Raw genomic sequence first — 27,304 nt, forward strand, 5'->3', positions numbered from 1 at the left:
AGGTTTGAGAGCCGCTCTGGATGGGCTCGCTAGAGTCGTTGTTGTGGAAGCGGTGCATTTACAGTGCAACAGTCAGCACATTGAAAATACCAATAGGAATACAAAACAAAGTCACATTTACTGATTTAATTGTATTGCATTCAGTTGTATCCAGGAAACAGCCTCCAGTAAGTAACTGAAATTGCTTTCATTTTTTTTTTTTTGTTTTTGTATTTTTATTATTATTTTTTATTCTGGCTTTGGGGTTTTACATTTTTTTTTTTTTTTAGCAAAAGAAATTCAGGGTTGTGATGTTAAGAAATATATACCTTCCCTTTTAACAAAATCCGTTAAAATGTCGAAGCTTTTTTTTTTCTTAAAAAATATGGACTATATAAGCGATTTTTTTCTCTGAAAAATCTTATCGATCGGTTTAAAATTCCCCCCGTAATGCGTCCTTGCTTTGCTCTGAACGCTTGTTGTCTCGATCGACACCCAGCATTAAAAATAAATACTCGAGACAGGACAGGGACCGTCAGGCTGCGTCTGGCGCGAGCCGCGCGGGTGGCACCGGGCGGACAGTCGGCGAAGTCCGGGCGCCGCCAGCGTGCTCCCGGCTTTGGGTGACCCACGAACGAACCCCTACTATTCGCTCCCCTACCCTGCTCTCCTCCCCGGAGCAGTCCTGAGTTGGCCCCGCCCGGTCGGTCCGCGGCTAGGGGAACCGGCCGGCTCGTGGTACCCACGGCCGCTGCCCTGAAGGGCCTTCCAGGCCGAAGCTAGGGGCCGGGGAGGGAAAAGGTCATGGCGAGTTTTTCGGTCTTCGTTCCCATTTCAGAATTATTTTTTCGGAGAAGGGGTGGAGGAGGGGGGCCGAGCGAGGCTGGCGCAGCGGGGCGTTTTCACCGTGCGTTCGGGACAGCGCGCGGGGTTCGGGTCACGGCCCGTGTGGCGGGGTCCGCGGGCTGGTTTTCCTCAGGCGCGGGGGTCAGGCGCGACCCTAGTTCTCAGGACTCTCCTGGGGAGCGGGTGCGGCTGTTTCGCAGGGAGCGGGTTCTGCGGCGGCGGCCGAGCCACTAGCGCCCCCGGGCGCGCCAGGTCCCAGCCCGGCCTGCAGGCCCCACCGCGCCCGCGCTCCCGGAGACGGCGCCGGAGGGAGGCAGACGGGTCGGAGTCCGGGTCTCCGACAGGCGGGCGAGGAGAGAGCGGGTTTTTAGATGCAAAAGCAGAAAACAAAGCAAACCTGTAGAAGCCCCAGATCCTGGAGCGCGCCAGCCACGCCTGGGGCCGCGGGAAGAGGGACCCGCGGCTCCGGGGTCACGCCCTGCCTTCCCGGGAAGGAGCCCTGTGCTCCGAGGTTCAGCTCCTCCCGAAATGCCCTCGTCAGCGATTCTCCGCCCGCCCGGGGTCCTCTGCCCGCCATCACTTTTCGCTCCGTTTCCTCCCTTAGCTCAGCCTGACCTGGCGCTGCGGCGCCGTCCTCGCGGTCCTCCTGCGCGGCCTCTCCTGGAGCTGGGCTGGGGGTGGGCCCCGGGCCTCGGCACTCGGCGGGTGGCGGCGTCGCGGCTGCGGGACTGTGGGGCTCCCAGCCCGGGCCGTGTGGCCGCCCTTCCTCGCCCCGCTTCCTGACCTCCTCGGGCTCCCCAGGCCCCCGAAGCCCGGCGCTGGCAGACGCGGAGGCGCGGCGCGGCCTCTACCCGGGAGGAGAGAACACAAAGAAAAGCCCCCTCCAATCCGGTCAGAGCCGTGGCGGCGCAGGCGGGCGACAGTAATCCGCCTCCTGTTTGCTTAAAAAGTCGAGCCGGCTGGTGAGAAAGGAACAATCGGGCCTGCGATCCTACCGCAGGGGGTGCGAGATTAAAATTGCTGCTTCGTAGCCGAGCCCGCGTCCCGAGAATCGCCAGCAGCTCACGCTTTCTCAACTTTGAAATTTCTCATTGGAAAAAAAAAAAAAAAAACCACAAAACAAAAGCACAGCACACACGACTCCCCGGAGGCCTCCAGGAAGCCTGGCACCCCCGCGTGCGCCGCCCCCGGCCCTTCTCCGGCCCTCGGCGCCTTTGAAGCTGCAGGTTTCTGACCTCCCTCTCGTTCCTTCTTTCCCTTTGTCCCGCCCGGCGCCCTCTGGAGCTCGGGAGGCACCGGCCGGTGCTGGGGGCCCCCACGTCCCTAGTCCTGCCCGGGCAGCCCCTCCCCTGACCCCAGCGCTCGCAGCCCCCTCGCCAGAGTACTCTCCGGGCCCTGGCGGCCGGGCACTCGCTTTGCAGGCCGGGCTCGGAGCTTGGGAGCCGAGCTGTTTGTTAGACCGGGGGAGAAAGCTGGCGATCCCCAGAGGGAAGGGAGCCCCAAACGCCTTTGTATGTAGTTGCCAGACAAAGAGAACTCTTTGTGTAGACCCATTTATTTACAATGCAAAAGCTCTCCGAATAAATATTAAAAAAGCTTATCAGCAGAGCAAATATGTATTCACTTAATACATTATGTTTTCGGTTATAGATTAAATCAGACACAAAATAGTCTGCAAATAACACGTTTTAGAACCGGGAGCATAAAATATCGCAATTTAAAAAGGTATTCAGGAGATGGAAAACATCTTAATCGCTTTGTTGTCATGGTGGGATGGCTACAAAAACACAAGGTTTTCTGCAAAGTTCCTAATTAAGAATATCAAGCCTATCCATCTCCCTTTTGTTGGAGGCGATAAACATTAAAAACAATACGTATTTAGGAGATGAGGAGGAATATGTGAAGTGCGGCCGGGGAGCGCCTTTGGAGGAACGCCTGGGAGCAAGGTGGTGCACGTAGCTTCTATCACTGGCTCCGATCCTCCGCACCCAGAGTCTGAAATTGTCCCCAATTTCGCCTGAGTGGATGTTCCGCGTTGGGTGGGGGTGAAAGAAAATGGAGGTGAGGGTCATTTTAGGTGGCCCCGCCGGAGGTCCGGGCGGGGTCTGCTGGCAGTAGGTTGTGCTGGGCCGGGCCCACCTTCCCCAGCTGGAGGGCCGAACTGGGCGCCGCAGACCCCGCGTACCCAGGCTGCCCCGCCATGCAGAGACCGGCCTCTGCTCGCGGTCCCCGGCAGGCGCTGAAGGAAGAAATCCTAGGGCCGATTTGGGCCGTTGAGAGAGCAGCATTCTGATTCTGAAAGCATCCCCCCCACCCCCAAGCCCCCAATCCGCAGAGGAAGATCCTGGGCGAATTTGATTGGGGGGCGGGGTGATTGTTACAGCCTCAACAGGAAGCTCCCGGCTCCGGGACAGCAGGCCGGGCACTGCGGCGTGGCGGCCCAGGTGATGCCGGTGGCGGTTGCGGGGCGCCCGGGGCTCTGAGGAGCCGGCCTGGGGTCCTGGAGCGATTCTGGGGACAGGAGCTGGTCCCGCTGGGGCTGGGGAGGGAGGACGACAGCGGATTCAGAAGAATGGGCCGAAAGATGCATGGGGGGGATGGGAGTGGGGGAAAAGGAAGGTTATTAAAAAAAAAAAAAACTCTTGAGTTACAATCAATAAAATTACTCGCTTAATTAGCATGGTTATTCGGTTAAGCGGAATGCAGTAAAAGCTGGATCTCGGCATGAGGTGGGGAGAGAGAGTGAGTGAGCGTGGACCCCAGGCCTTTTCCTCCGAGACACCTTTGGGCAGCGGGGGAGGGGAGAGGGTGTGCGTGTGAGTGTGTGTGTGTGTGTGTGCGCGAGTGTGCGTGATGGCTTCGCAGATTTGGGTTTTTATCACCCAGCAGAGCCAGCAGCCTCTTCGCCGCGGTGCCCTCGCTGCAGGGACCCGCGGGAACGAGAACGGGAGGCGGCTAGCAGCGCGGCTGGGTTCCCCCAGCTGCCCCGGGCCAAGCGTGGCCGGGACGGTGCGTGCGCGCGCGGGGTCCCAGGTGCTGGGCTGCGCGCGCGTGCCGCGGGGAGACACCGAGCGCCCCGGCCCCGCCACCCGGCCTGGCCGCCGCTCGCTCGGGCCGGCGGGGGTGGGGGGTGGGGGGGGAGTGGGCGAGCGGGCAGGGCGGGGACCCCAGGGCGAGCCGAGCCCCCCAGTCACCCGTGTCTCCTCTGCTTTTGCCTCCACAGACCATGAACCCGCACAGCGGCCGCCGGCTCGGTGCGCGGCCACCCGCCGAGAAGCCCAGTCCTCCCGTGTGCTGACCGGCCCCGCCGCCACCACCGCCTGTGATCCCGGACGCCGCCGCCTCTGCGCCGAGCCGCCCCCGGGCCCCGGCCGCGCTGCTCCGAGGAAGCGGCGGCGGACCGGGGCCGGGGCCCGGCATGGATGGCCGCGACTTTGCGCCGCCGCCGCATCTGCTGTCGGAGCGCGGGAGCCTGGGCCACCGCAGTGCCGCCGCCGCCGCGCGCCTCGCCCCGGCCGGGCCCGCCGCGCAGCCCCCCGCGCACTTCCAGCCGGGAAAGTACTTCCCGTCGCCGCTGCCCATGGCTTCGCACACAGGTCAGTGCCCGGCCGGGGCGGGCGCGGGATGGGAGCGTTCGAGAGCGGAACAGGGTGCCCACCGCTCCGCTCCCGGGAGCAGAGAAGCTTTGGTTTCATTTCCCGGCCCCGGCCGCGGTGGCCGCCTGGGTGCTGAGCGGGGCCGCGCGTCCCGCCAGCCCCCAACACTGCATCGCCGCGATTTAGAGCGGCCCTTCTCTGGCCACCCTCCCCCGGGGGTCTCGGAGGGGCAGCCCCGGAGCCGGCTGAAATTAAAGCCTTTCCGCGCCTCGCCACCCTCCCCCGCCCCCTCCTGCAAATCTAAATTCCACGGAAACCTCTTTTCTGCATTCTGCATTCACCTCCTTAAGACGTTCCGGGGCTGGGACAACGAGGCGCTTTCTGCGGGAACAAAACGGCTGTTGTGGCGGGGGGAGGGGACCAGGGTACGCCGCGGCCTCGCGGATTAGGGTGGTGTGTGCGCCGGGCGAGCGTTAATAGGGACTGCCGGTGTAAGACGAGCAAATCCTGTTTCTATATAAAGCCTTGAAGTGTCAGGGCGAGAATGGGTTTGCAGGGATGCATTTGCTTTAACGAGTGCCTCTGGTATCCCGCTAAAGCCGGACAAAGCGTGGCCGGAGTGCGGCCCAGCCTCACAGCCTGCAGCCCGGGGAGGAGGGCAGCGCGGGCTCGGGCTGGGGGTGGCGCGGGGCGGCGCTCAGGATTTCGGTGCAGGCGAGAGTGCGGTGGATTTGCTCCAAGAGGAGAGCGTGGTGGATTTGCTCCAAGAGGAGAGCGCGGGGCGCCGGTGCTGGGCCTCGCAGGGAGGCCCGGTGGCCGTCCCCTCGGACTCCCTGCCCCAGAGGGTCAGTCCTTGGCAGAGCGGGCCCAGGCCTCCAGGGCAGCTCTCTTCCTGGTGTCTTTGATATGAGTGTCGAGGGAGGTCAGGGAAGAGGCAGCTACCACACCTGAAGCCTGGGAGGTCACCGGGCAGCGCGCGTGGAGTTCAGGGGAAGCGCGCAGGGCTGCGCTAGGGACCCGCCGGGTCACCCTCGTACATGGGTGGCTTTTGTTTACAGTTTGTTCTAAACATCAGAAATGTTTACCGCTTAAAAAAAATTGGCAGTAACAGTTATTATTGGTAGCTTGATGAACTGTGAATACTAATAAAATTATATCTGCTTTAATGGGATTACAATTAGTGTGTGGATTAAAACGGATGGCAGAGACGGGGCTAGAAGGGAAAACGTCGGAAGAAGGGAGGGCACTCAAAGAAAAACGTACGTTTCCTAGAAAAAAAACAAACTCGAAATTGCTTAATTGCTAACGGGCTTCCAGCATTTGCAGCGCCAGGAGATTGGAACGGGGAGCCGCCCATTGGAGGGGTCTCCCCAGTGCTTCCCCGGTTGGCCCACACCCGCTTCCCTCCCTGCCTGGGCCTTTGGTGAAGCTGCCCTTTTCTCTCTGTTGCCCTTCCTTCTTTTTCTCCCTTTTTTTTTTCTCCTCTAGATTTATAACTGGAAAGAGAAGGAGAAAAAGCACTTGCCTGAGCGATGGGTGATTTAAAAATATCTCTTCCACTGTCCCTGTGGTTATCAAGCTTGTCTTCCTGCCCCTGCATGGGAGCTGCTGCCCACCCGGCTCAGGTGCACGGGGCGCTGAGGCTGGGGCCGCCCTGGCAGAAGGGACAGCTCACCAGCCTCCCCACCAGCCCCTCTTCTGGCTGCAGGCGGGTGGCCCCTACTGGGGGTAGGGGGAGCGTGTGCACCCCACCTCCACTGTGCTGTGCCCTCCAGCCTGGCAAGTAACAGCACGACACAGACAGGAGCCCCTGACACCGAGGCTTGCATGTTGGTAGGCTGGGGCTGGAGCTGTCCCCTCCGGGAGGCCAGGCCACATTCCCCATCAGGTCAGGTCAGCGCTGCCTCCCTGACCCCATGCCCCAGCTCACATCCTGGCCAGGTCCAGGCTAGCCGCATTCTCCCCCTTCTGCCCTTACTTCCAGGTCTAGGCAGCACCCGGGTAGGTGGGCGCCGGGTCGGGTGGCCTAGCCCTTTGTCTTGCTCATTCTAAGTTTGGCCACGTGGTTCTTGGTGTGTAGGCCCCGGAGGTCTGTGAGAAATGGCTCTGGGCTCTGGCCTGGCCCGTGTCCTCTGTGCTTCGTCTTGATCCCAGGCCCTCCCAGCCTCCCTAAGCGCAGGGTGCTCTAGAGGGCGCTGGAGGCCCCTGGGGGCTACCTCGTTCAGGGTCTGAAGGGCCATGTGTCCCCTGTCCCTGGAGGCCCTGTTTCCTCCCCACTGCAGACCGAAGAGACCGCTTGTGCTCGGAGATGTTCAACCCATTTGTGATGGGCAACTTGGCCACACAGACATCCAGCTAGAAGCATCTGTAGCTCAAAGAAAGCTTTTTGAAATTGCTAAGAGCCAAAATATTGTATTGGTTTTTAAAATTTAGCTGCATGTATTTTTTTGAAAAAAGAATTATACCCCAGATTATTATTTGCTTTGGTCTGTGTCTATATATGATCTAGTTTAGAGAGAAAAAAGTATAATTAAGTTAAACAATTTTTTTGCATCTCGTGTGCAGACTTCCAAATGGCCGGTTTGGCCGCCTTGCTTCCCATTTTCCTGGATGGCCTCAGTCCGCAGGCCACAGCTGCAGCCGGCCCGCCTCTCCCTCTGCTGACTGCCCCTCGGAAAGGAAAATTGACCTGGATTCTTCCTGCCTGTCTGGGAGTAGGATCCAGCCATTGGGGATGGAGGCCCTGGCCTCTGCGAGGCTGCCTCTTTTTGCTGGGCTGCTCTTCCCGTGCCTGTCTGGCCTGGCACTGCCACCCCAGCTGGACTGAGGCTGTCCCCGCTGGCTGCCTGGGCTGCCCTTCCCCAACCCCACCCAGCACTTTCAAAATGTCAGCCTGAGGGGCCCTGATGGCTGGGATATGGGGCTGTCCGGCTTCTTCCATTGTTTTTCTAAAAATGAAAGTGCTGGGAGCTGTAGACTCGGGCTGTAGGGTTTTATGGTAAAGTGCTGTTCCAGTAACCTTGTCACCAAAAGGTGCAATTAAAATGTTTGGAATCATTATTTTTAGTTCAGTGTTAGATTTTGTGTCTAATACAGATGGTCTGGAGGCAAAGCTGTGAAATCTAGGGGGGAAAAAAGAGAAATCAACAAGAACCAACCCAAGATTTTTCATCAGTGCTACTGCCTGGAGCCACTGGGGCTGGCGCCTCTGCTGGGAGTGTGTGTGTGATCTGGAGGCAGCCCCGGCCTGGGGAGAGGCCCACATAGACAGCCCACCGTCCTCCCGGCTTCTGACCGGGGCCAGCTCCTGTCTGTCCTGGTCTGTAGGCCTCCCCTCTCCAGGGGCCAGGGCTCCGCCTCCACCAAGGCGCTATTTCTCATCTTGGTTTCAGTAATCTGCTCAGATTCCCCTCCCACCCCTTCTCTTGTCTTCTTTGGGGTGTAAATTGCTGGGGCCTGGGAAACCAGGTGCTTTGAGCCTGGGGTGGTTGTGGGAGAAAGGCGAGGCTCCTTCTGGTGGGAGAACTGCAAACTACTTCTTTCCTGCTACAAAAGTGCTTCCTACTGCCAATCTCAAAAAGAAAAAAAAAAAAAAAAAAAAAAAACACCAAAAAACAAAACCAAAAAATACCCCCAACTCGGTAGAGGAAAAAAAAAGATAATTTCCTAGTGTGGAAAGACCCCATCCCAGGCTCCCCTCCCTCATCATGTGATATTTTTTCGTAAAGAAAAAAAAATACATTTTCTTAAATACCTCATTAACTCCATGACACGATGGAGTGTTTCTGCAACGGTTACCAACATTAAGTAGGTGTGAAAAGAGTTACTTTCCGAAGACATCACCCGTCCTGCTCCATAAGTGACAGAGGTAGACATCAAAGTTGCCCCGAGCCCAAAGGAGCTACGGGAATCCGGGAATGTGAGGCCCGTGGACCCGTGGCGGTGGCCCGCCACGCCCGCCCCGCCGAAGCCCTGTTTGGAATGTGGGTTTCCCCCAGTGGGGCTCGTGCTGCCACCACGTCTGATTATCCCTGTACGGAGCCGCCGCGCTTTCTGTAGGAATATCCAGGTCACGTGAGTAATAAGGGAAATTAGTGAGCCAGGCAGAGAACGGCGTTGTGCAAATAGCGCATCTCCCCTGGAAAACGCGCGTCCCCCCAAACGCTCCCCGGTTATTCTTAGAAATCTTCCCTCATCTCCCTGTGAGACAGGGTTCAACAGCCCCCACAGACAGGACAAAATGCATAGGAGGCTGTTAGAATAACATGGATGAGGCTAAAAATACCCCTCAGAAACACACATAAAAAAGCCAAATCCAACAACAGAACGAGCTAAAAATATTCCAGGCTTTGGCAAAGAGCACAGAGTTAAATAAATTATACAAGAGCCATTCATGGGAGCAAGTTGACTTTCTCTCTTACGGGAACTTGGTTCAAGCTAATAAAAATAATAATTTACTAGCCACTGAGCTTTGCATGAGTTTAAATTTAATTGGTGAGGCTTCTGGCGTTTGTCACTTCTTGGCGATTAGTGGGCTTGCCCTGGCCTGGGCCGGAGTGGGGAGGGGATGCTGAGGCTGGGGCTCCTGGCAGCAGGGACACTGTCCCCTGAGGAGCAGGGCCTGGGTGCAAGGGCAGATTACCCAGGAGGTTAGAGGAGGATGGAGACTATTGGGGGTTCCATCCAGGAAGGTAGAAAAAGAACTGGCAAGGCACGGCTATTTTAATTTGATAAATGATTGTACACCTTTAAGAGTGTTTTAACAAATCAAGATACACTCCAGCAAGTTGATAGGATGTTCGCTGTCAACTTACATATGTCATCAGAGCTGGCTGTGAGCATAAATAATGTGTGAGCGCTTGGGACAGCTGCAGTCTCTCCTGGAGGCCGAGGCATGGCAGGTAGCACCTCTGTCCCCTGGCGGGCACCTTTGTTCTCCTTCTCTCTGTGTGTCTGGAGGCAGGGGCCAGAGGAGAACAATCATGGGGAATCACTGAATGCTGCTTTCATCCTGGGTGGTTTGGTTGGGGTCCCTCCTCTCTGGGGACTTTCTAGGTCTCCCTACCAAAATAAGAGTCCTCAAAATTACTTGATCAGAAAAGCCATATGTGGATATGATCTGAGACTAGAATGGTAGCATTGTCTGGTGTGTTTTTTTGTTTGTTTGTTTTTGTTTTTCTTTTCGTTTTTGTTTTTTGAGACAGTCTGGCTCTGTCTCCCAGACTGGAGTGCAGTGGTGCGATCCCAGCTCACTGGCTCACTGCAACCTCCGCCTCCCCGGTTCAAGCCAGTCTCGTGCCTCAGTCTCCCTAGTAGCTGGGATTATAGGCATGTACCACCACGCCCTAATTTTTTGTATTTTTAGTAGAGACAGGATTTCACCAGGTTGCCCATGCTGGTCTTGAACTCCTGAGCTCAAGCAATCCGCCCACCTCAGCCTCCCAAAGTGCTGGGATTACAGGCGTGAGCCACCGTGCCAGGTCTTTGGTGTCTTTTGAGGCAGCAGATGTTTATGTATATAGCCACTTGCCAGGAGTTTTGAACATCCACCCTGGGGTTGGAGTAATGGTAACTCCCTTTACTCCCTCCTCTTCCTTGGCTGTTTCTTAACTCAGTGCTCCCCCCTCTTCCTTGGCTGTTTCTTAACTCAATACCCCGCCCCCGCCCAGAAATCCTGGCCGGCCCTTCTAACTCCCAAAGGACTACATTTCCCAGAATACCCTGATCTTACTCGGGGTCGGAGCCGAGACTGCCCATGTCCCTGGGCTGGGAATTCCCAAGCACAGATAGAGTTCAGCCAGTCCCGCTGGGAATAAGTACTTTCCTGGTGGAAGAATGCCTTGCTCCATTGTGCCCCCCTACCCTTCCTTCTGGAAGAGGCTTCTGGGCCCCCCCACCCCCGGCCTGGCTTCCTCCCTACCATAAATATCTGAATATAGGCCCGTAACAAATGGGACCTGTCCTCTGTCCTCTGTCCTCTGGATCCTGTGAAGCAGCTACTGTGATTGTCATGGCCAAAGCCCCACCAGAGTCTTCCCTGACCCCCTGAGCTCAGTACATGGCACATGCCCTCTTTTGGAACGGCCTTCTCAGAGGGACCTGGTCGCCCAGCAGCTGCTGTGGAAGTGATACCAGGACTCCTCCTGGGTGGCAGCGGGGCCAGCCTCTGCCTAGGGAGTCCCTCGAGAAAATACCTCCCAGCCTTTGAGGTGCCCTGTTGCCCTCCTGACACCCGCAAACAACAGAAGCTGTCTGTCTGCTTGATGGGTTCATCCTGAATGGCAGGTTTCCAAAAAGAAGCCCTCCCTCAGACGCACTGCCTTGTTCCCCCGAGGAGGAAGGCAGGCTCGTCCTGGCCTGCCCAGGGGAGGGTCCGAAACCCTCAGCTCCTGGGCAGCCTCCTCGAGGGGAGGTGGCCTCCCCAGGTGGCCTCTGCCTTGCAGATGTGCTGTGAATGGACTTGGACTCAGGGCACGCCCCTGTCTGTTGGGTAGCTCTGCATTCACCCCCCGACCCCCGCTCCCCACCCACCTGGGAACAGCTTCCCTGGGGTTCCCCAGTCCCCATTAACCTCTGGGACCTCATTTCCCCTCACCGAAGACAGAGTATAACAAGCAAAAAACAAAATCAGAGCCAGCGTGCAGTGTCTGGAAAATCACTTGCAGCCCAGGCCCTTCTGCAAACGATGGGGCCTGGAAGGGCCTTGGGCGTGGGGCCGCACTCCGCTCTGGCTCCGCTGCTCTGCCCGCTGACGTTTTTATGGGATAATATACCGTTTCACTCACGCAGGCCTATTTGTCAGTGGGCTGCCCCTGTTTGTTGTAATCTATAATATTACTGCCTCCCGTGGCCCCGGAGCAGCTGCCGCCGGAGAATCCAGGGACGGTGGGCGCTAGGCGTGGGCTGAGGGGATGTGGTGGCAGGCGCTGGGGGCAGGCGGCGCCCAGGTCCTGTTAGGAGGTCGGCGTGGGGTTTGCATCGAGCCTCAGGTCTGGTGGGGAGGCGTCCAGCGCCCAAGCTGGGAGGCAGCCGGGCTGGCTTGCTGCAGCTATCCACACGATTAGGTTCCAGATCGGATCAGCCAGGAAGTGGGTTTTTTTCATTCTGACCTGCTGTGGGGAGGAAGGGAGGGACAAACAGGTGGGTTGGGTTCCTGCCTCCCTTCCTCTCCCCTAGGATCCCCCAACAAAAAGTCCAGTGTCTTGACATGCGGGGACTCTGAGGCTGTCCGGAAGTGCTGCCCCTTCTCGGGTCTGTGGGAGACCCACTGTCTCCCAGCTTAGTGCAGGGACATGGTTCTCCAGTGGAAACTTCCAGAAATGGGGGATGGGTGTGCTTCCAGTAGGGTCCTCTGAGCAGCAGGCTGGGCTTCCCGAGGCAGAGGGTGACATTGGGGGGCAGTGCCTCATATTGGTGGGGCCGTACCCCACCAAAAAAGAGAAGCCTTAGCCATATTAAGTAAGAAAGAAACCAGCCTGCTGGCGTCTTCAAGGGAAGTCCTGTCTCAGTGCAACTCCTTCTCCCTCTGGTCCTTGGGGCACAGTTGAAGCTTTGTTTTCTTCCCCTGAGACTTTTGCAAGCAGAGGCCCCTCCTGTTCTTACACATGGCATAGGTGAGAGTGAGCAGATCCAGGGAAGAAGAGATGGGGGATGCCCAGACCGGAGACCCAAGGGACCTGAGCCCAGGATGGGGGTGCCACGGTGGGTGGGAGAAGGGGCTGCGCTGCAGGGCAGGTGCCCCTCTCAGGCATGAACACACATTGCCACCTGGCAGGGGTTTCCTGGCCCTGCAGATGGTGGAGTTGTGGCCCCCTCTTGGGTGAGGCCCACTCTGTAGACCCCAGGAAGGATATCCCAGCGGGGTCCAGTCACAGGTTCACTGACCAAGCTCACAGCTGCTCACACTCACAGATGTGGCAACGTACACCTGCTTCTGTGTGCTCACACCATGAGCCAGGCGTTCACCTGCATACTCACACACACTCCCACTCCCACTGTTCACAACTGGCCCACAAGGAGTCCCAGTCCAGTGGCTCCTGGGAAAGCCAGGCTGCCTAGTGACTGGCACGGGCATCTGTCTGTCCCCTACGTCCTCCGCACCAGCTCCATCCTCCGTCTCCTGGCTCATGGTTCCTGGCCACCTGCAGGAGGGAGCAGAGCCCCAGATCCGCATGACCCTCTGCGGCTCAGCCTCCCTTCAGCGCCTTCCCTGGCCCCCTTCCTCCTGCTGCCACAGTGTGGCTGTGAACCCTGTCCTCAGGCTCCAGCTGAATTTGGCCTTGCCCTTTCCTGAGCTCCTGCTCAGCAGGAGGACATTCCTGTCAAGATCAATTCTAGTGCATGGCGAATGCCTCGGGGTCAGGTCTGGTCCTGGGCTTGCCCTGAGACTGTCTGGCTGTCCTGGAAGCCACTGCCTGCATTGGGCGCTGCTTCCTGTCCTTTGTGGCCGCCTCCACCCCTGGCCTCTGTGCCTGGGGTCCTAGAGGTTCCTAGATGCTCGGCTACCCAAGGCCCCACCTTCCTCCCACCCCCTAGGCTTCCACCATGCACTCCCACCTCTCAGCTGCCCCCAGTACCGTCTCTGCCCTCCTGGGGCCTACCCCTGCCCGGCCTTTCACTTGGTCAGCTTCTACAATCCCCAGTGCCTGGAGGTCTGATCCTGGTGTCACATCCTCTCAGAGCCCCCATGTGACCCTAAGTGGAGAGGGGCCCCTGACTGCTGCATGCCCACCTCTCCTTTCCTCCATGCCCCACACCAGCTGAGCTGTTCTTGGCAGCAGCATCTCCTGGGCCTGCAGCCCTTCTTGTCCCCTTCTGTGACCTCCCAGCCCTGACCACCCACCTGGATCTGTCCCACAAAGTCTGGCAGCAGCCCCTGCCCAGCCCCCCGGCTGGCTTGCTTGGGGCCAGTGCCTTTCCCCTGATATCAGCCACCTTTCCTGGGGCACTGCAGGCTCCCGAGTCTGGAGGGGCATGTCTTTCTGTCCCTTCCTGTCCCCAGAGCTGGGCTGAGCCACGCTGGCCTCCGTCGCCTGCCACGGTACATAAGTGCCCATCCACACTCGGGTGACGTACACAGGCACACACGTGTGGGTGTGAAGAGCTCTGCTTTTCCCCTAGGATTTCACCCCCATGCTGGAAAAGATGAACGATTAACTCTGGGAAAACTAAGGAGGTGGCAGTGGCGAGAGGCCCAGCCAGGGTCTCTGGTCTCTTTATTAAAAATCAAGGTGTTCCCCCAACACTGAACCGTGGCATGGGGACACAGGCTGTGTGGCCACCTGCCTGGGGGACATGGCAGCGTCCCCTGGCCTTCCTGTAGCGTCTTCAGCTGTCACGGCGGCTCCTGAGGCTGCGTGCCCTACACCTTAAAGGGTGTCAGAGCCCAGGGAATTGGCAGATGGAGCTGTCCTCTGGTGATTAGCACCACATGAGGTGGTGGGAGACAGAAGTGGGGGTGGGGCTCCTGTCCCCCGAAGACTAGTTGGAGCTGCGCTGGCTGAGTGGCCTGGGGAAGGGGGGAAGTGTGTGTGAGTGGAGGGAGGCGGCCCACAGCTGTGAAGGAGAGTCATGGAGGGCCAGGAGTGGGCTCAGGGTGGGGGCCAGTTCCTGTTCATCTCGTGGCCCTGGCTGGGGCTGTGAGGCGACTCCCCGATTGTCCACGCGGGGTTGTGGGGGTACAGCTAGGATTGGGAGCAAAAGCCAATGGCTTCATCTGGGTCATAGGGCACTGGTGGGTGAGAAGGGACACATGGGGAGGGCTGCTCCTCCCCCACCCATGGACCTGCTCCCCTTCCCACTGACCAGAGGGAAATCAGGGCCTGGGGAGAAGGCCGGGTGCAAATCAGCTACCTCACCTTCTGCAATGTTTCTATGCACAGGCTGGTCCTGCAAGCACCTCCTTAGCAGGCTGGGCTGTGCCAGCGACGGGGAGGCCATGGCCCCGGGACTCATGTCACCAGGCCACAGTGCTGCTTCAGGCCCTTCACATTGTGGGTTTTGCCTTCCAGACTTCGGTCCCTGGAGAGCTCCTGGCCTCAGCGCCTGCCCGAGCTGAGGGGAGCATGCGTGATGGGGTCCTGCCAAGCTGCCCCAGCCTAGGGTGGGGGTCAGGGGCCCCTCCTCTTCCCTCCCTGAGTCTAGGCCTTCCACCTCTAAAATGGGCAGTGGCCCTGCCCTGCTGGAGGGTTGAGTGGGATTGGGGGATGCAGTCCTGGCCCTGGTGCCCTCCCGGGGGCACTGCGGCCATCCCTGTCACCTGCGGGGTCCTGGGAGCCTGCATGAGCTGCCGGAGGCACACAGCCAGCCTGTGCACGGCCCTTCCCTGGCGGAGACTGAGAGGACTGGGGAGGAGGCGGCTGTGTCTGGGGCCCCTTGGTGGGACCTCTGCTCTTGGCAGGCAGTGAGACTCCTGAGGGCCCCACCTCATGCCTCAGAGGCCCAGGCCCTCTCCTGTGTGTCCGTCGAGGGGTTCTGTGACCTTGAGGCCTTAGTCTGGCCACAGAACTAGGAAACCTGGGCCCTTGGCTCCTGTGCCCTGGCATGGGGGTCTAGCTGCCCCACTTACCCACCTGCACAGGGGCCGGCATGGGCTTGGCATGAAGGTGGACGCCCACCTTCCAGCGTGTCCTGGGGCATTGGATGTGACTGGGATGGGCAGATGTGGCCCTGCTCTGAGGCACCACGGGTTGAGGCACCATGGGTCCTGGCACCCCGGGCAGTGCAGGCGCTCTGGACCCCCAGATGGGGCCTGGGTGCTGGGGGACCTTCGTGACCTTCCGGGTCTGCCGGGCTCTGGGACTTCAGAAGGCTTCCCAGTGGCAGAGGGGGACTGGCCCAGGGGAGACACTAGCACATGACGTGTGACGGGACCACAGAGCCAGAAGAGCAAAGATGTCCCTGTACACCCCCAGTCTCGGGCGGGGGTGGGGCTGTCTGCCTGGGGTTGGGGGACAGTGAAGCAGGCTATGCTTCCCCAAGTCCAGGGGTGCGGAAGGCCGTTCGTCAAACACTCCACTTGCCGGGGGTGGGTTTCAGAGCTCTCTAGGTCCCTCCCAGGGAAGGAGGGCTTCGGAGCTGTGCCTGGGTCTTTACTCTCCCTGTGTCTGTGTGAAGACCTGGGGCCCCCGTGCGCCTCCCCTCAGGCCTGAGCGGTGGTCCCTCTCTCTGGGGTCACGCTCCCTTGTTCTCAGTCGTGCAGCCGTCCTCCGCCTGAGCCCATTCATCGCGTGCCTGCAGGTGCCCGTGTCCTGTCTCTGCCCCGAACTGAGGCCAAGGGTCCGTGCCATGTGCCTGGTGGGGCCCCAGGAGGACTCGCCACCCCCAGTTGAGCAGCTCCCCAGTCAACACCTGGCCTGCTCCCCTTCTTGGCAGCCCCCAAACCCGGACCCCAGACAGGCAGCAGGAGGTGGACCTGCAGTCAGCCCAGGCCCGAGAGAGAGGCTGGGGAGACGGGAGGCACCGTTGCCCTGTGGGTGGGAGCACGGCTGGCTCCATCCGCCACTGCATTCAGATTGATCAGGGAGGGTGGGGTTGGGGGGGAGCGGGATCCTTGAGGTCGTCGGTCAGCCCCACTCCACTTGCCTGCCTTCCTTCCTTCCTTGAGAGGCCTCTCCACCCAGCACCCACAAAGACGGGTGAGCTGCTGGCCACCCGGAGAGGGTGTGGGGTGGCCCGGGGTGTAGGTTTGGGGCATCCTAGACCTGAGGCCCTCTGGGCAGCTCCCCTTACACTCTGCCCAGCCCACCCTGCCAGGGAGGCCTCAGCATAGTCCTTGAGCTCGGGGGACCCCAGCCCAGCCTCCCTGGGTCTCTGGGCCTTTGTCTCTGCCCACACTTGCACACCTCAGCAAGGTCCTTCCCAACAAGCCCCTTGCTGCCCTGGTCCCTGCCCCTCTACACCCTGGTCACTCTTCCCTCCAGCTCCGCACTCAGCATCGTATCCCTGCGTCTGAGGGTAGCTTTGCTGCAGGAAGCATTTACATTCAGTGAGACACACAGGTGCAGAGACCCACGTGTGGCCACGGTGAGGGTAGGACCAGGGCCCCGTGGCCTTCTGGTTTCTGGCTTCAGCTGGTGACCCCCAGGAGGCCCGATGGCAGGTCCCCCGTCCCTGGCTGGTGAACTGGCCCTGGAGTGACAGGAAAGAGCCCAGCTCTGTGGTCGCCCAGGGTCTCCGTGGTGGGACGGCTACCCCATCGAGCCGGCCCTGCTGTGGGCCCTGGTCACCCCAGGCCAGCAGGTCGCCTTGTGGCCAGTTTTCCTGGAAGCCAGTCCCCTCTCTGAGCGTTTTCGCATCCCTTTGGTATCTAAAAATAAACTTTTAATTTATTTTAATGTAATACCAAAATTAAATTGTAATGCATTTTTCGACTAACCCTTAAAAAGCTCTTAGTGTGTGTAAATACAGATAAAATCAAAGAAAATTCGAAAACTGTATGTGAGGCCATGCCATCCTTCCTAACACATTGAGAGTTTGATGGTAAATACTTAGCAGAAATCCAAAGTGCCTAAGGCTGATGGGCCTCAGGTGGGAGGCGGCTGGGTGGACACCCTTGAAAATGCTGAAAGCCAGAAAAGCCAGAGAGAGACACGTGGCCCGCGAAGGCCTGGGTGCAGCTTCCCACACCTTGGTCAGACACCCTTGGGGCCGGTCGGCCAGGGCAGGGAGCAGCCACCAGGCTTCAGTGGCTGACTCGTGCACGAGGCAGGTCTGTATGGAGTCACCGACTCTCCCTCCTGGCGCTTCCCATACCTTCCCAGGGGCTCTCCCTGTCAGCGCCCCCCGCCCCACCCTGTGGCTCTGTCTCTTCTCTGCATGAGTAGCCGGGGCTCTCTCACATTATCTCAAAACTCGGTAGCTTAAAACAGTGAACATTGATTATTTCCTAGCTTCTGTGAGTTGGGAATCTGACTCAGGGCCAGGTGTTGGCTGGGGCCTCGGACATATCCAGACCCAGCTGTGGGGAGTCGCCTCCCAAGGCCACCCTCCGGGTGTTGTGGGTGTCGGATTCTTGCTGGCTGCTGGCAGGAGGGCGAGAGTGAGAGAGCAGGACGGAAGCTTGGTGTGGTGCGGCCTCACCTTGGGGGGCAGTTGGTGGTGTCACTTCTACCATATCCTATTTCTAGAAATGAGTCCAGGTCCTGTCCACACCAAGGGCTGGTTACATAAATGTGAACACCAGGGTCTGGGGTTCTCGGGACCTTCTGTGAGGCCACCCACAGCAGTCATAGCTTCCCCCACCCCAGAGTGGGCCATCGGGACCCCACCCGTGGCTGTGGCTGCCTCCCCTGTGCTGACCATGCCCTCCCCGGGCTCTGGCTGCTGTCTGGGGCAGACCTGCCCTCAGGGGTTTGTGCCTCTCCTCTGGCCCATGCCCTCGGCCTCCTTCCATGTGACTTGGCCAAGTGCAAGCCCCGGACTCACTGGAAGCCTGCTCCCTCTCAGTCTCTGTACCGGCTGTGGCAGCCTGGTCCTGGACATCTGAGGCGAGGCTGGCCCTGTTGTTCATCCCTCACCACTCTTCCTCCCCCTTTTCTCTTCCCCCAACACCACACCACCACCTCCACTCTGGGCTGTCCCCTCCGCAGCAGCAGGCCCCTGGATACCCGTGGACCGTCCCCACCCCAGCCAGGGCAGTGCTGTCCACGCAGGCGCAGTGTCGTCTCAGCACCTGTGGGAGGTCCGTTCCCAGATGTTCTGCCAACTGGTGGAGCGAGCCGAACCCAAAACAGCCACAAGGCCACGGGGTCTGTAGCAAGGCCCCAGGGCCCATGCAGGAGGCAGGCTGCTCAGACCACCTGTGGTTTCCCTGACTCCAGGCTGGACTCAGGGCGAGGGTCGGTGACCCTGGCCTGTCATGGACACTCAGCAACTGTTCGTGTACCAGCCGGGTTAAGGTACCCTTCTCTGGATGGAGCGCAGGGCTTGCTGTGGGAGGCTGGGGCCGCTGTGTTCTCTGATCTAGGCAGCGCTTTCTCCTTCTGTTTCTGCATCAACTGCCTGCCTGGGTGGGGTGCGCAGGTGCGTCAGCCGCCCCGGGGGCTCCCCCAGCCCACCTTGGGGTGACACTGGCAGCCCACCTGGGTGCCCTCAGGATGGGGAGCTGGCTCTGGACCTGGCCTTCTGGGCCCTGACCCACGCCGGGGAGCCCCAGCACAGCACCCCAAGCCACCTGCCCGGGACCAGCCATGGCCCCCTTGATGTCCCCCTTGGCAGCAGATGGCTCCTCCCGAGGCAGAACCTGTCCTGGGGCAGGGGCAACAGTGTGGGGGTACCTCCTTCAGCGAGGGCCATTGCCTGGCGCCCTGGTCCCTGGGGCAGGTCCTGTCTGGGCAGCAGAGGCTCAGGAGTGTGCTGGTTCTCCCAATGGTCCGTGAGGCCGGCAGGGGTATGCAGGCGGCCAGCATCGCTGTCCAGACCCCACAGAGGTAGAGCTCAAGCTGCAGGGCCGGGTGCTGAGGGCACCAGGAGCTGCCGGACCTCACCAGGGCCTTTTCTCCCTTGGGCCTCCCACCCGGGCCCCAAGCCGCCTCGGCCAGCCCTGTCTGCCCCATCCCAGAGGTCCCTGCCTGAGCCACCCGCCATGCCCGCCCGCTTGCAGAGTTCCTAGGAATGCCGAGTTTTTACCTCGGAAGGCTGAGGTGAAAAACAAGATGAATAAGATGAACGTGTGTGTTGTGAGGGCGTGGGGCGGTGCAGCAGGAGTGCTGGCCATCAGGAGGGCCTGGCGTGCTGCCGCCCCATCTCTCGGGGCAGGAAGGACTGAGGCTCCCTGGGGTTCATAACAGCTTCACCACGTGTCCCCAAACCCCAAGGCCCCGGGACAGGGTGAGGCTTTGGGTGGAGGTGGCCGGCACCCCCTGGGCCCAGCCCTGCTTGCTCCCGTCGCTGCCACACTGCGCTGAAAAGTCTCGTGGGTTCCCTGGATCCCAGCATGGTCTCCGTCTCCCCGCCCCAGCCTGTCCTGTCCCCACCCGGCTGGCCGTCACCCACCACGGCGCCCTGTCCTCGCCAGAGGCTGTGCACTCTGCACGTTTGCTCTGGGCTCCCATCGGAGCTCTGCCCTTTCCGCCCCAGCCCCCCTTCCAGGGCCACCAGATGCTGCACAGGGGGTCTGGGGACAGGCCCAGGCGAGGGGGCTGGAGGAGGGCACCTGGCCGGGTGACCCCCGCCCTCTGAGACCCGTCTACTGGCAGCTTCCTGGTTCCTTCTTCTCCTTCTCCACCCATCTCCCTGGACCCTGGGATAGCCCAGAGCCCGTACCTGGCTCGGTGCCACACAGCAGCAATAGGCGTGCTCAGCCCCTTGGGGTCTCAGCAGGTTGCTGCCTGGAGGGTCCTGCAGTGGTGGGGAGTTCCAAGGGGGACCTTCATTGTGAAGGAGGCAGGCTGGGCTTTTTGGAGGTGGCTGGGTGTGAACCAAGCCTTGAGAAACAAGAGTTTGGCAAGGGGCATACGTCCCCCTGGAAGGGTAACACAGGTGCGAGGCCCCATGTGGCAGGAGCCAGCTGTACCAAAAGCAGTTGGCTGGGAAATAACAAAATGGCACTTCAGTGGGGGCCGGTCCTCAGTGGGGGCTGGTCCCTGCCCTTTCAGCCTCCAGTGACCTGTCCTGGCCCCAGCCCCCACCTAGCCCCTTCCTGGGATACTGCACCCTGAGCCAACCTCGTTTTGGGAGTCAGGCCCTTGGCACCAGGTCCTTCTCAGCACCAGGGGCAAGGGTGATCTGAGCACTCTCGGCCAACATAGCAGCCACCTCCACACTGGACGTGGTGACCACAGCATGTGAAGCTATCCCTGCTCCCTGACCTACCCCCAGCCCTGTGTAAGCTGACACAGACCATCGTTTCTCTCGCCTGGGTGCAGGGACCCCAGCTCTGGGGGCTGCACCTACCCCCAGAACCATCACAGACAGCCCAGGCTGGCTGTGGGCAGAGCACCCCACCCTGCCAGGGAGAGCACGGGCCTCACACCTCCAGGCAGGCCAGTCTGGGAAACAAGTAGTGTGTGTGTGTGCACCCATGAGGATGGGTGTATGTGCATGTGTACATGTGCGTGTGTGCGTCCATGAGGATGGGTGTATGCGTCTGTGTACGTGTGTGTGTCCATGAGGATGGGTGTATTCGCGTGTGTATGTGTGTGTGTGTGCATGAGGATGAGTGTGTGCATGTGTACATGTGTATCCATGAGGATGGGTGTATGCACGTGTGTGTGTGTGTGTGTGCATCCATGAGGATGGGTATATGCGTGTGTGTCTGAGGATGGGTGTATGAACGTGTGTACGTGTGTGTGTGTCCATGACGATGGGTGTATACACGTGTGTGTGTCCATGAGGGTGGGTGTATGCATGTGTGCATGTGTTTGTGTGTCCATGAGGATGGTTGTACATGTGTGTACATGTGCGTGTCAGTGAGTTTGGGTGTATGCACGTGTGTGTGTGTCCATGAGGATGGGTGTATGCACCTGTGTACGTGTGTGTGTTCATGAGGATGGGTGTATACGTGTGCGTTCATGAGGATGGGTATATGCATATGTGTACATGTGTCCATGAGGATGGATGTATGCGCGTGTATACGTGTGTGTGTTCATGAGGATGGGTGTATGCACATGTGTATATGTGCATGTGTATGTGTGTCCAGGTCCATGAGGATGGGTGTATATGTGGGTGTGTCCATGAGGGTGGGTGTATATGCGTGTGTGTACATGTGTGTATCCATGAAGATGGGTGTATGAGCGTGTGTACATGTGCATGTGTGTGTGTGTCCATGTCCATGAGGATGGGTGTATGCATGTGTGTTCATGAGAATGGGTGTATACGCGTGTGTACATGTGTGTTCATGAGGATGGGTCTATATGCAGCGTGTGTACGTGTGTGCTGTGCTCCATGTCCACCCTGAGCCTGCACCTGGGTGTATACACGTGTATGTGTGTCTGTTCATGAGAATGGGTGTATGCACATGTGTACCTGTGTGTTCAAGAAGTTAGGTGTATGCACGTGTGTACATGTGCGTGTGTGTGTATGTCCATGTCCACTGGAGGATGGGAGGGGCCGGCCAGCAAGGCCACATGGCTGTGTGGACACAGGGCCAAGAGCACTAGAGTCTCCCTACAGCCCGGCTCTGTTGGGGCTCATCTGTGGCTGGTATGTCCGGGCAGGCCCTGGGTCCCCATCCGTTGCCCTGTGTCCCCTCCACGTCCACAGCTAGAGTGGACACGTCCTGGGTCAGGGCAGGGGGCGGGGGCCCCAGTTGAGAGGCCGGAGTGCAGGAGGGCAGGGTGGGTGTCCACATGGTCTCCCTTGCTCTGCGGGGACCTGTGGGCCAGGGTGGATACCTGGGCTGGGGTGTGCGTGCGTGTGCCCCTGACATCTTCACCGGCGTGTCCGTCTCCCGCAACTGGCTCTCTCAAGATGGTGGAATGGGGCGTGTTCGGTTTGGGGCGGGGAGACTCATCCAGCTGTGGTGGGAGGTCGGCGAGGGAGTGGCGCTGACCACCCTGAATGCCTTCCCACGCCCCTGGCCAGCCGCCCCACGGCCTTCCAGAGTGTCTTGGGGGCAAGGGGAGGTCCTGGCCACCTGCCCGCCCAGGAGAGCGGGTGAGAGACATGGGAGAAGGTGTGAAGAACTGTAGAAGCAGAGAGGGAGCCAGCCTGCGCCCCGCCCTCAGCCCCCACCATGGCTGCTCTGAGTCACTTGGCCCAGAGCTCTTGGGGGAGGGAGACCGAGGAGGGACCCCGTGGGGAGCATTGGCCACCCCTACCCCACCCTAGCCAAAAAGCTAAATTTACCCCTTTAATAAGAACCAGACTTATATCCGATTTTCCTTTTCTTTTATTAGTTCTGGGCTGTCGGTGGCCGAGCCCATCCTCTGTCATCATCGGCTCCCGGCCGTTTCCACGCTGGTTGGGTTTTGGGTACACAGAAACCACAGTTTTCCTATTAAGGCCTGAGAGATGCTGCCTCTGGGCCAGTGCAGGCTTCTGGAAGGTTCTCCTGAGCGAGCCGAGGGGCTTCCCGGGTGACGTGCTCCTATTCCTGGGCGGGCGCCCCTCCCACAGGCTGCTCCAGATCCTGGGCTGAGCCCATGGCTGCGTGCTCTTGGCCTTCCCTCCAGCCTCTCCCTCGCTGCCCCCACGCTGGTTCCTGTCCTTTTGTGCCCCATTTCTTCTCTGTTACTCCTTTCTCCCTGTGCCCGCCTCAGTCTCCACTTGTCTAGCCTCCTTCATGGAGCTGTGGCTGAGTGGGGAGGTTTGGTGACCCCAGGGGGCCAAGGCACCCTCAGACACTTCCAGGCTGTGGGGGCAGAAGAGGCAACGCTAGGCAGGGCAGGCCCCGTGTCCCGCCAGGCATGGAGGGAGCCGTGCTGGACAGACGGACATCTGGTGGCAGCAGGTGTGCAGTCGGGACAGAGGGCCGCCCTGGATCTGGACAGTTTGCGGGCCCTGGAGAGGGCTTCAGATTGGAGAGGACTCCAGGACAGCCCAAGGAACGCTGGGGCCTGCTTCTCCACCGCAGAGGGCAACTGGGCCTGGCCACATGACCTGCTGGCCGGCCCCAGAATCTACAAGACTCCGGGGGGCCACTTTAGGGTCTGTGGCCTCACTGCCCCAGGAGAGGCAGCTCAGAACTGAGCAGCTGTGCTGGGTGGGGGGCTGGCTCCTATGCAGCAGGGGACTGGGGGCTGGAGCTGCAACTTGGTGCAGATCTGAGGCCCCCTCCACCGCCAGTGGACCGGGACGTGCCCTGACCCAGGGCAGCTGTTCATCCCAGTGCCCCTTCCATGCCATCTTGTGCACAGCGGAGGCCAAGAGCCTTTGCCAAGGTTCAGGCCAGTAAGGGGATAAGCCTGGTGGAGGCCTAAGCCCTGGGAAGCAGCATCTTTGAAGACTTGCCCAGCTATGTGGCTCCCGTGCCCGAGAACAGAGTCTGCCAAGGTGTGCATACCCACAGACGTGTGTGTATGTGTGTGTATAGCCACTCATTCGAGACATGCGAGCACAGTCAGACCTTGTGTTCATATCCATAGTCACGTGCACATGCCCAGAGACAGGTTTGCACACTCAGACACACCCCGTGAGTCTCACACACACTCCCTTCCCTGCCTCCGTGCAAGTGTGAGCGTGCACAAGTGTGAGGTGCACCCCACATCTTCTCCAGTTTGGACCACTAGTGATTGCAGCCAGGGTGGGGGAAGCATCACTGGGTTGTATCTGGGGGTTGAGCCTGCAAACACCTGCACACCCAGCGTGCACCTGCCTGTCTCCTAGCCACATCTGCACACCTGGGGTGGCATGTGGCTGGGCCTCTAGCCCCTGCCACAGCAGCTTCTGGTCTCCTGGTGCGGGTGGCAGTCCCAGAGTGGCCTCTCACCCCAAGGCAGGGCCTGGTCTCCCCACCCCTGTCCCTCACTCCTCTTCCTTGGCAGCCAAATGGTCAGATGCTACACCCCTGCCTCCAAGCAGGCTGCACCTCCCCTCTGCATCCACCAGGAACCTGTGCAGTGTGGCTTCCTCCCCCGCCTTTCCCGGAATGAGGAATGTGGGGCAGGGCCAGCAGCGGGGCTGCTCCTCCTTCCTGCCTCCCCTCCCCTCCTGCGCAGCTCCCTTGGGAGCCTGGCTCGTGGGAAGGGTGCTTGAGACCGCCCATCACTCCATTCCCAGCCACTCCTGGTGTCTTGGGGGAGACCAAGGGACAGCCCCAGGGGAGCCTGGTGTCCCCCGCCTGGGCGGGCCCTGTCGGGGGCGGGGAAGGTGTGGAGCGGAAGCCAGTGCTGAGGGAAGAGGGGAGCCTGAGCGGGTGTGGGTCGGGGGTGGGAGCTGGCGCAGGCGGCGGGTGCAGCCGCCAGACTCGGAGCTGGGGAGGCCCATGCCAGCAGCCCGGCAGCTGGGCTTCCGGAAACAGCGGGAGCCGGGAGCCTGGGAAGGGCCTCGCTGCTTCTCTGGAGCTGCCGCCATCTCAGCGAGGCTTTTTTTTTTTTTTTTACAACCCATTTCACAGTTTCCAGAAAAGGAGGCTGTCTCGGCGGCTCACTTAACTCAAAACAAATGCTCGTTCTGCCGGCTCTGCACCCGCCTCTCCCGGCTCCCAGGCCCTGCCGTCCTCTTGTTCCGTCTGTCTTCAGTCTGGTGCCACAGGCAGAGCAGGGTCAGCCTGGCAGGAGAGTGGGGTGGGGCACAGTGGGCACCTGGCCATCCGGTTGCCCAGGCCCAGCCTCTGGTGTGTGGGTCCTCGGGAACCCTGGATGGGGGCTGCTGGCATGGCTGCTGGACCGACCCTTACGGAGGGAGTGGCTCGCCGGGGAGTCCTGGGCTCCAGGACCCCAGCATGCTCTGTGCCCCTCCGGCTGCCCAGCATGTGTTGCCTTTCTTGGCCATCCATGGCAGGGAGCCTGGCAGACAGGTTGGCAGGAGGTAGGCCAGCTCCCATCGGCGTCCTGGCCACTTAGGGCCACCTCTGCTGCAAGCCCATGTGGCCAGCTCTCACCTATTGTGTGCCAGCCTCCTCATACAGCAGCCCTGGGCCGGGGCCGGGCTCAGTGGGCATCAAGACTCCAGCCCAGCTGTTGTGCAGCTGTTCCCCAGTCCTCCCGCTGCTGGGCCGCCCTGGGACAGCAGGTTCAGGCACAGCCTGCCTCCCTGTCTAGTTGGCTGGACCTTGGGCGCCAGGTCAGACCGGCCTCCCAGGGATGGGGCTGTGTCCGAGGACCTGAGCCACCTGGGGGTGGCCACAGCCCTCTGGGCATTGCTGTCTCCCGAAACTGTTTCCTCAGCTAGCCGGGCGTCCGAACCAGGCCTCTGCAGCATCTTGGGCAGAGCTGAGGTGGCACTGGAGCTGGGGCCAGAGCCTAGTCCAGATCTAGAGTTGCAAACCTGGCTTGGGCTGGCTGGGCAGTGGGGGCAGCCGGCTGGACGCCAATGTGCAGTCCTCGGTGGCCCCGCTGACACCGCATCCAGCTTCCTGGTCCCTTCCCCAGGAACATCCAAACTTGTGCTGCATCTCTGTGATGAGAGCTGATGGGAAGCCTGGCAGTGCGGCCCCAGGCAGGCTCTGTGCAGGGCCAGGGCACCCTGACCGTGCACGCAGGTGGGGACAGGCCATGTTCACCTCCCAGCAGAGCACTTGGGGCTATGGGCCTGGACCAGCAACTTAGACTCGGTCATGCTCCATCTCTTACCAGCCCCATGGCGGGCCCACGACCGACCTTGGGAGCATGGTGGCACTAGGTCACATGAGTCTGAAGCCCCAGGTGAGGAAGGTGCCACTGCAGGCAGTGCCAGGATGGGGCACTTGGCCTGAGGAGGCCTAGGTCAAGACCGGCCCCCAGCTGCCTCCTCCTGGGCTGGTAACCACAGCACTTGGTAGACAGGGACTTTGCCAAGAGGAAAGAACCCTCAGCCCAGTTCCCGGCTGGCCTTGTCCCACGCGGTCTGGCCCTGGCTGGAGCCCAGGCTACACTCGGCTCCCAGGCAGCTGAGGCCCAGGCTCTGTCTGGGGTTGGCCACTGGTTGGCAGGCGGGGGCTGGGGAGGTGGCAGCCTGGTCTGCCTGTGGCTCTGCCGGCCAGTCACAGTGCCATCCCCAAACACGTGGAGGTGGGGGTGACAGTAGAGGTATGATGCTCTGTCCTGGGGTTTTCCGGACTCCTCAGGAGCTGGGTGGGATAGGGAAGGCCTCAGGTGGCCAGCAGTCCCATCCCCCACACTCGCGGGGGTCACCACAGTAGTGACCACCTGGCAGGGCATGCAGAATCTGCTTCCAAGTTTCAAGCCAAGGCCAGGGCCATGGGGGAGAAATCCCCCCTTTAGAGTAAGCATCTGAGCCCCCAGCCATGTGCAGGGCTCGTGCTCTTGGGGCAAGGGGGATGCCGGGCAGAGGCTCCTCCCCTGCCTGGTCCCGTCTCCGAGGTGCTGGCCTGCTGAGCCACCAGTGAGGACCCCTGGCAGCAGCTGCCACCCGAGTCAGGATTTCCAGAAGCAAAAGAGGCTACCCCAGTCCCTTGTGGGGGATGGTAGGCCTCTCATGGTAGGCTCAGTACCCAGGATGCGCGGGCATGGAATTGGGGTGCAGCATGCGACCCCGTGTGATACCGGAGAAGTATGTATGCCGCTGTGCACACAGTGGTCCTAGGATGCTCACGCAAGGGCCTTGGGGCAGGGGTCTTGGGTGACTCGGCTTCCTCTCGTGATTTTTTTTTGTTGGAGGCGGAGTCCCACTCTGTCATCCAGGCTGGAGGGCAGTGGAACAATCTCGGCTCACTGCAACCCTCGCCTCCCAGCTTCAAGCGATTCTCCCACCCTCAGCCTCCCGAATAGCTGGGATTACAGGCGCGCACCACCATGTCTGGATAATTTCTGCATTTTTGTAGAGACGGGGTTTCACCATGTTGGCCAGGGTGATCTTGAACTCCTGACCTCAAGTGATCCACCACCTTGGCCTTCCAAAGTGCTGGGATTATAGGTGTGAGCCACCGTGTCTGGCCTCTCTTGTGCTTTATTACCTGAGCTTATTATGGTGAAAATACAAAGACATGATGTTTGTATGACAAGGAGACAGCAATCCAGCTGGCCCGTTTCCAGAATGAAAGGGAAAAGAGGTGAAAGAGACCCCCACGTCAGCGGCCCTGCCTGACTCTGGGCACAGAGTCAGGGGCCCCCAGCTTGGTGAGGCTGGTCAGGTGCAGGGAGCGGCTAGGCTGGAGCCCCCATCCCCTTCCCTCTCATTCCCCAGATTCTGGGGCTGGGGACCCTTCCTTAGTGGGCTCAGATAAGGCAGCACAGCAGGGTCCCCCAAGTCTGGAGACAGGCTGGTTGCCTACTGAGGGCCCCGTGGGACACCGGGGTGTGTCCCGCCCCCGCCTGACATGGTGTGGGAGAGCTCAAGGTATG

The 27,304-nt window shown here is 60.1% G+C and overlaps 1 protein-coding gene across 1 annotated transcript in view; it reads left to right on the forward strand.

Moving 5' to 3' along the window:
* Positions 1-52: 52 nt before the first annotated feature.
* BAHCC1 (BAH domain and coiled-coil containing 1) overlaps positions 53-27,304 on the forward strand; it is a 68,635-nt gene continuing 41,383 nt past the window's right edge. The window contains 2 exon segments of the mRNA XM_021928114.2: positions 53-167; positions 4,049-4,421. Of these exon segments, the coding sequence (XP_021783806.2) occupies positions 4,244-4,421 (178 nt within the window). The 5' untranslated portion in view covers positions 53-167; positions 4,049-4,243.

This window comes from Papio anubis, chromosome 17, assembly GCF_008728515.1.
Source record: "Papio anubis isolate 15944 chromosome 17, Panubis1.0, whole genome shotgun sequence".
Taxonomy (NCBI): Eukaryota; Metazoa; Chordata; class Mammalia; order Primates; family Cercopithecidae; genus Papio; species Papio anubis.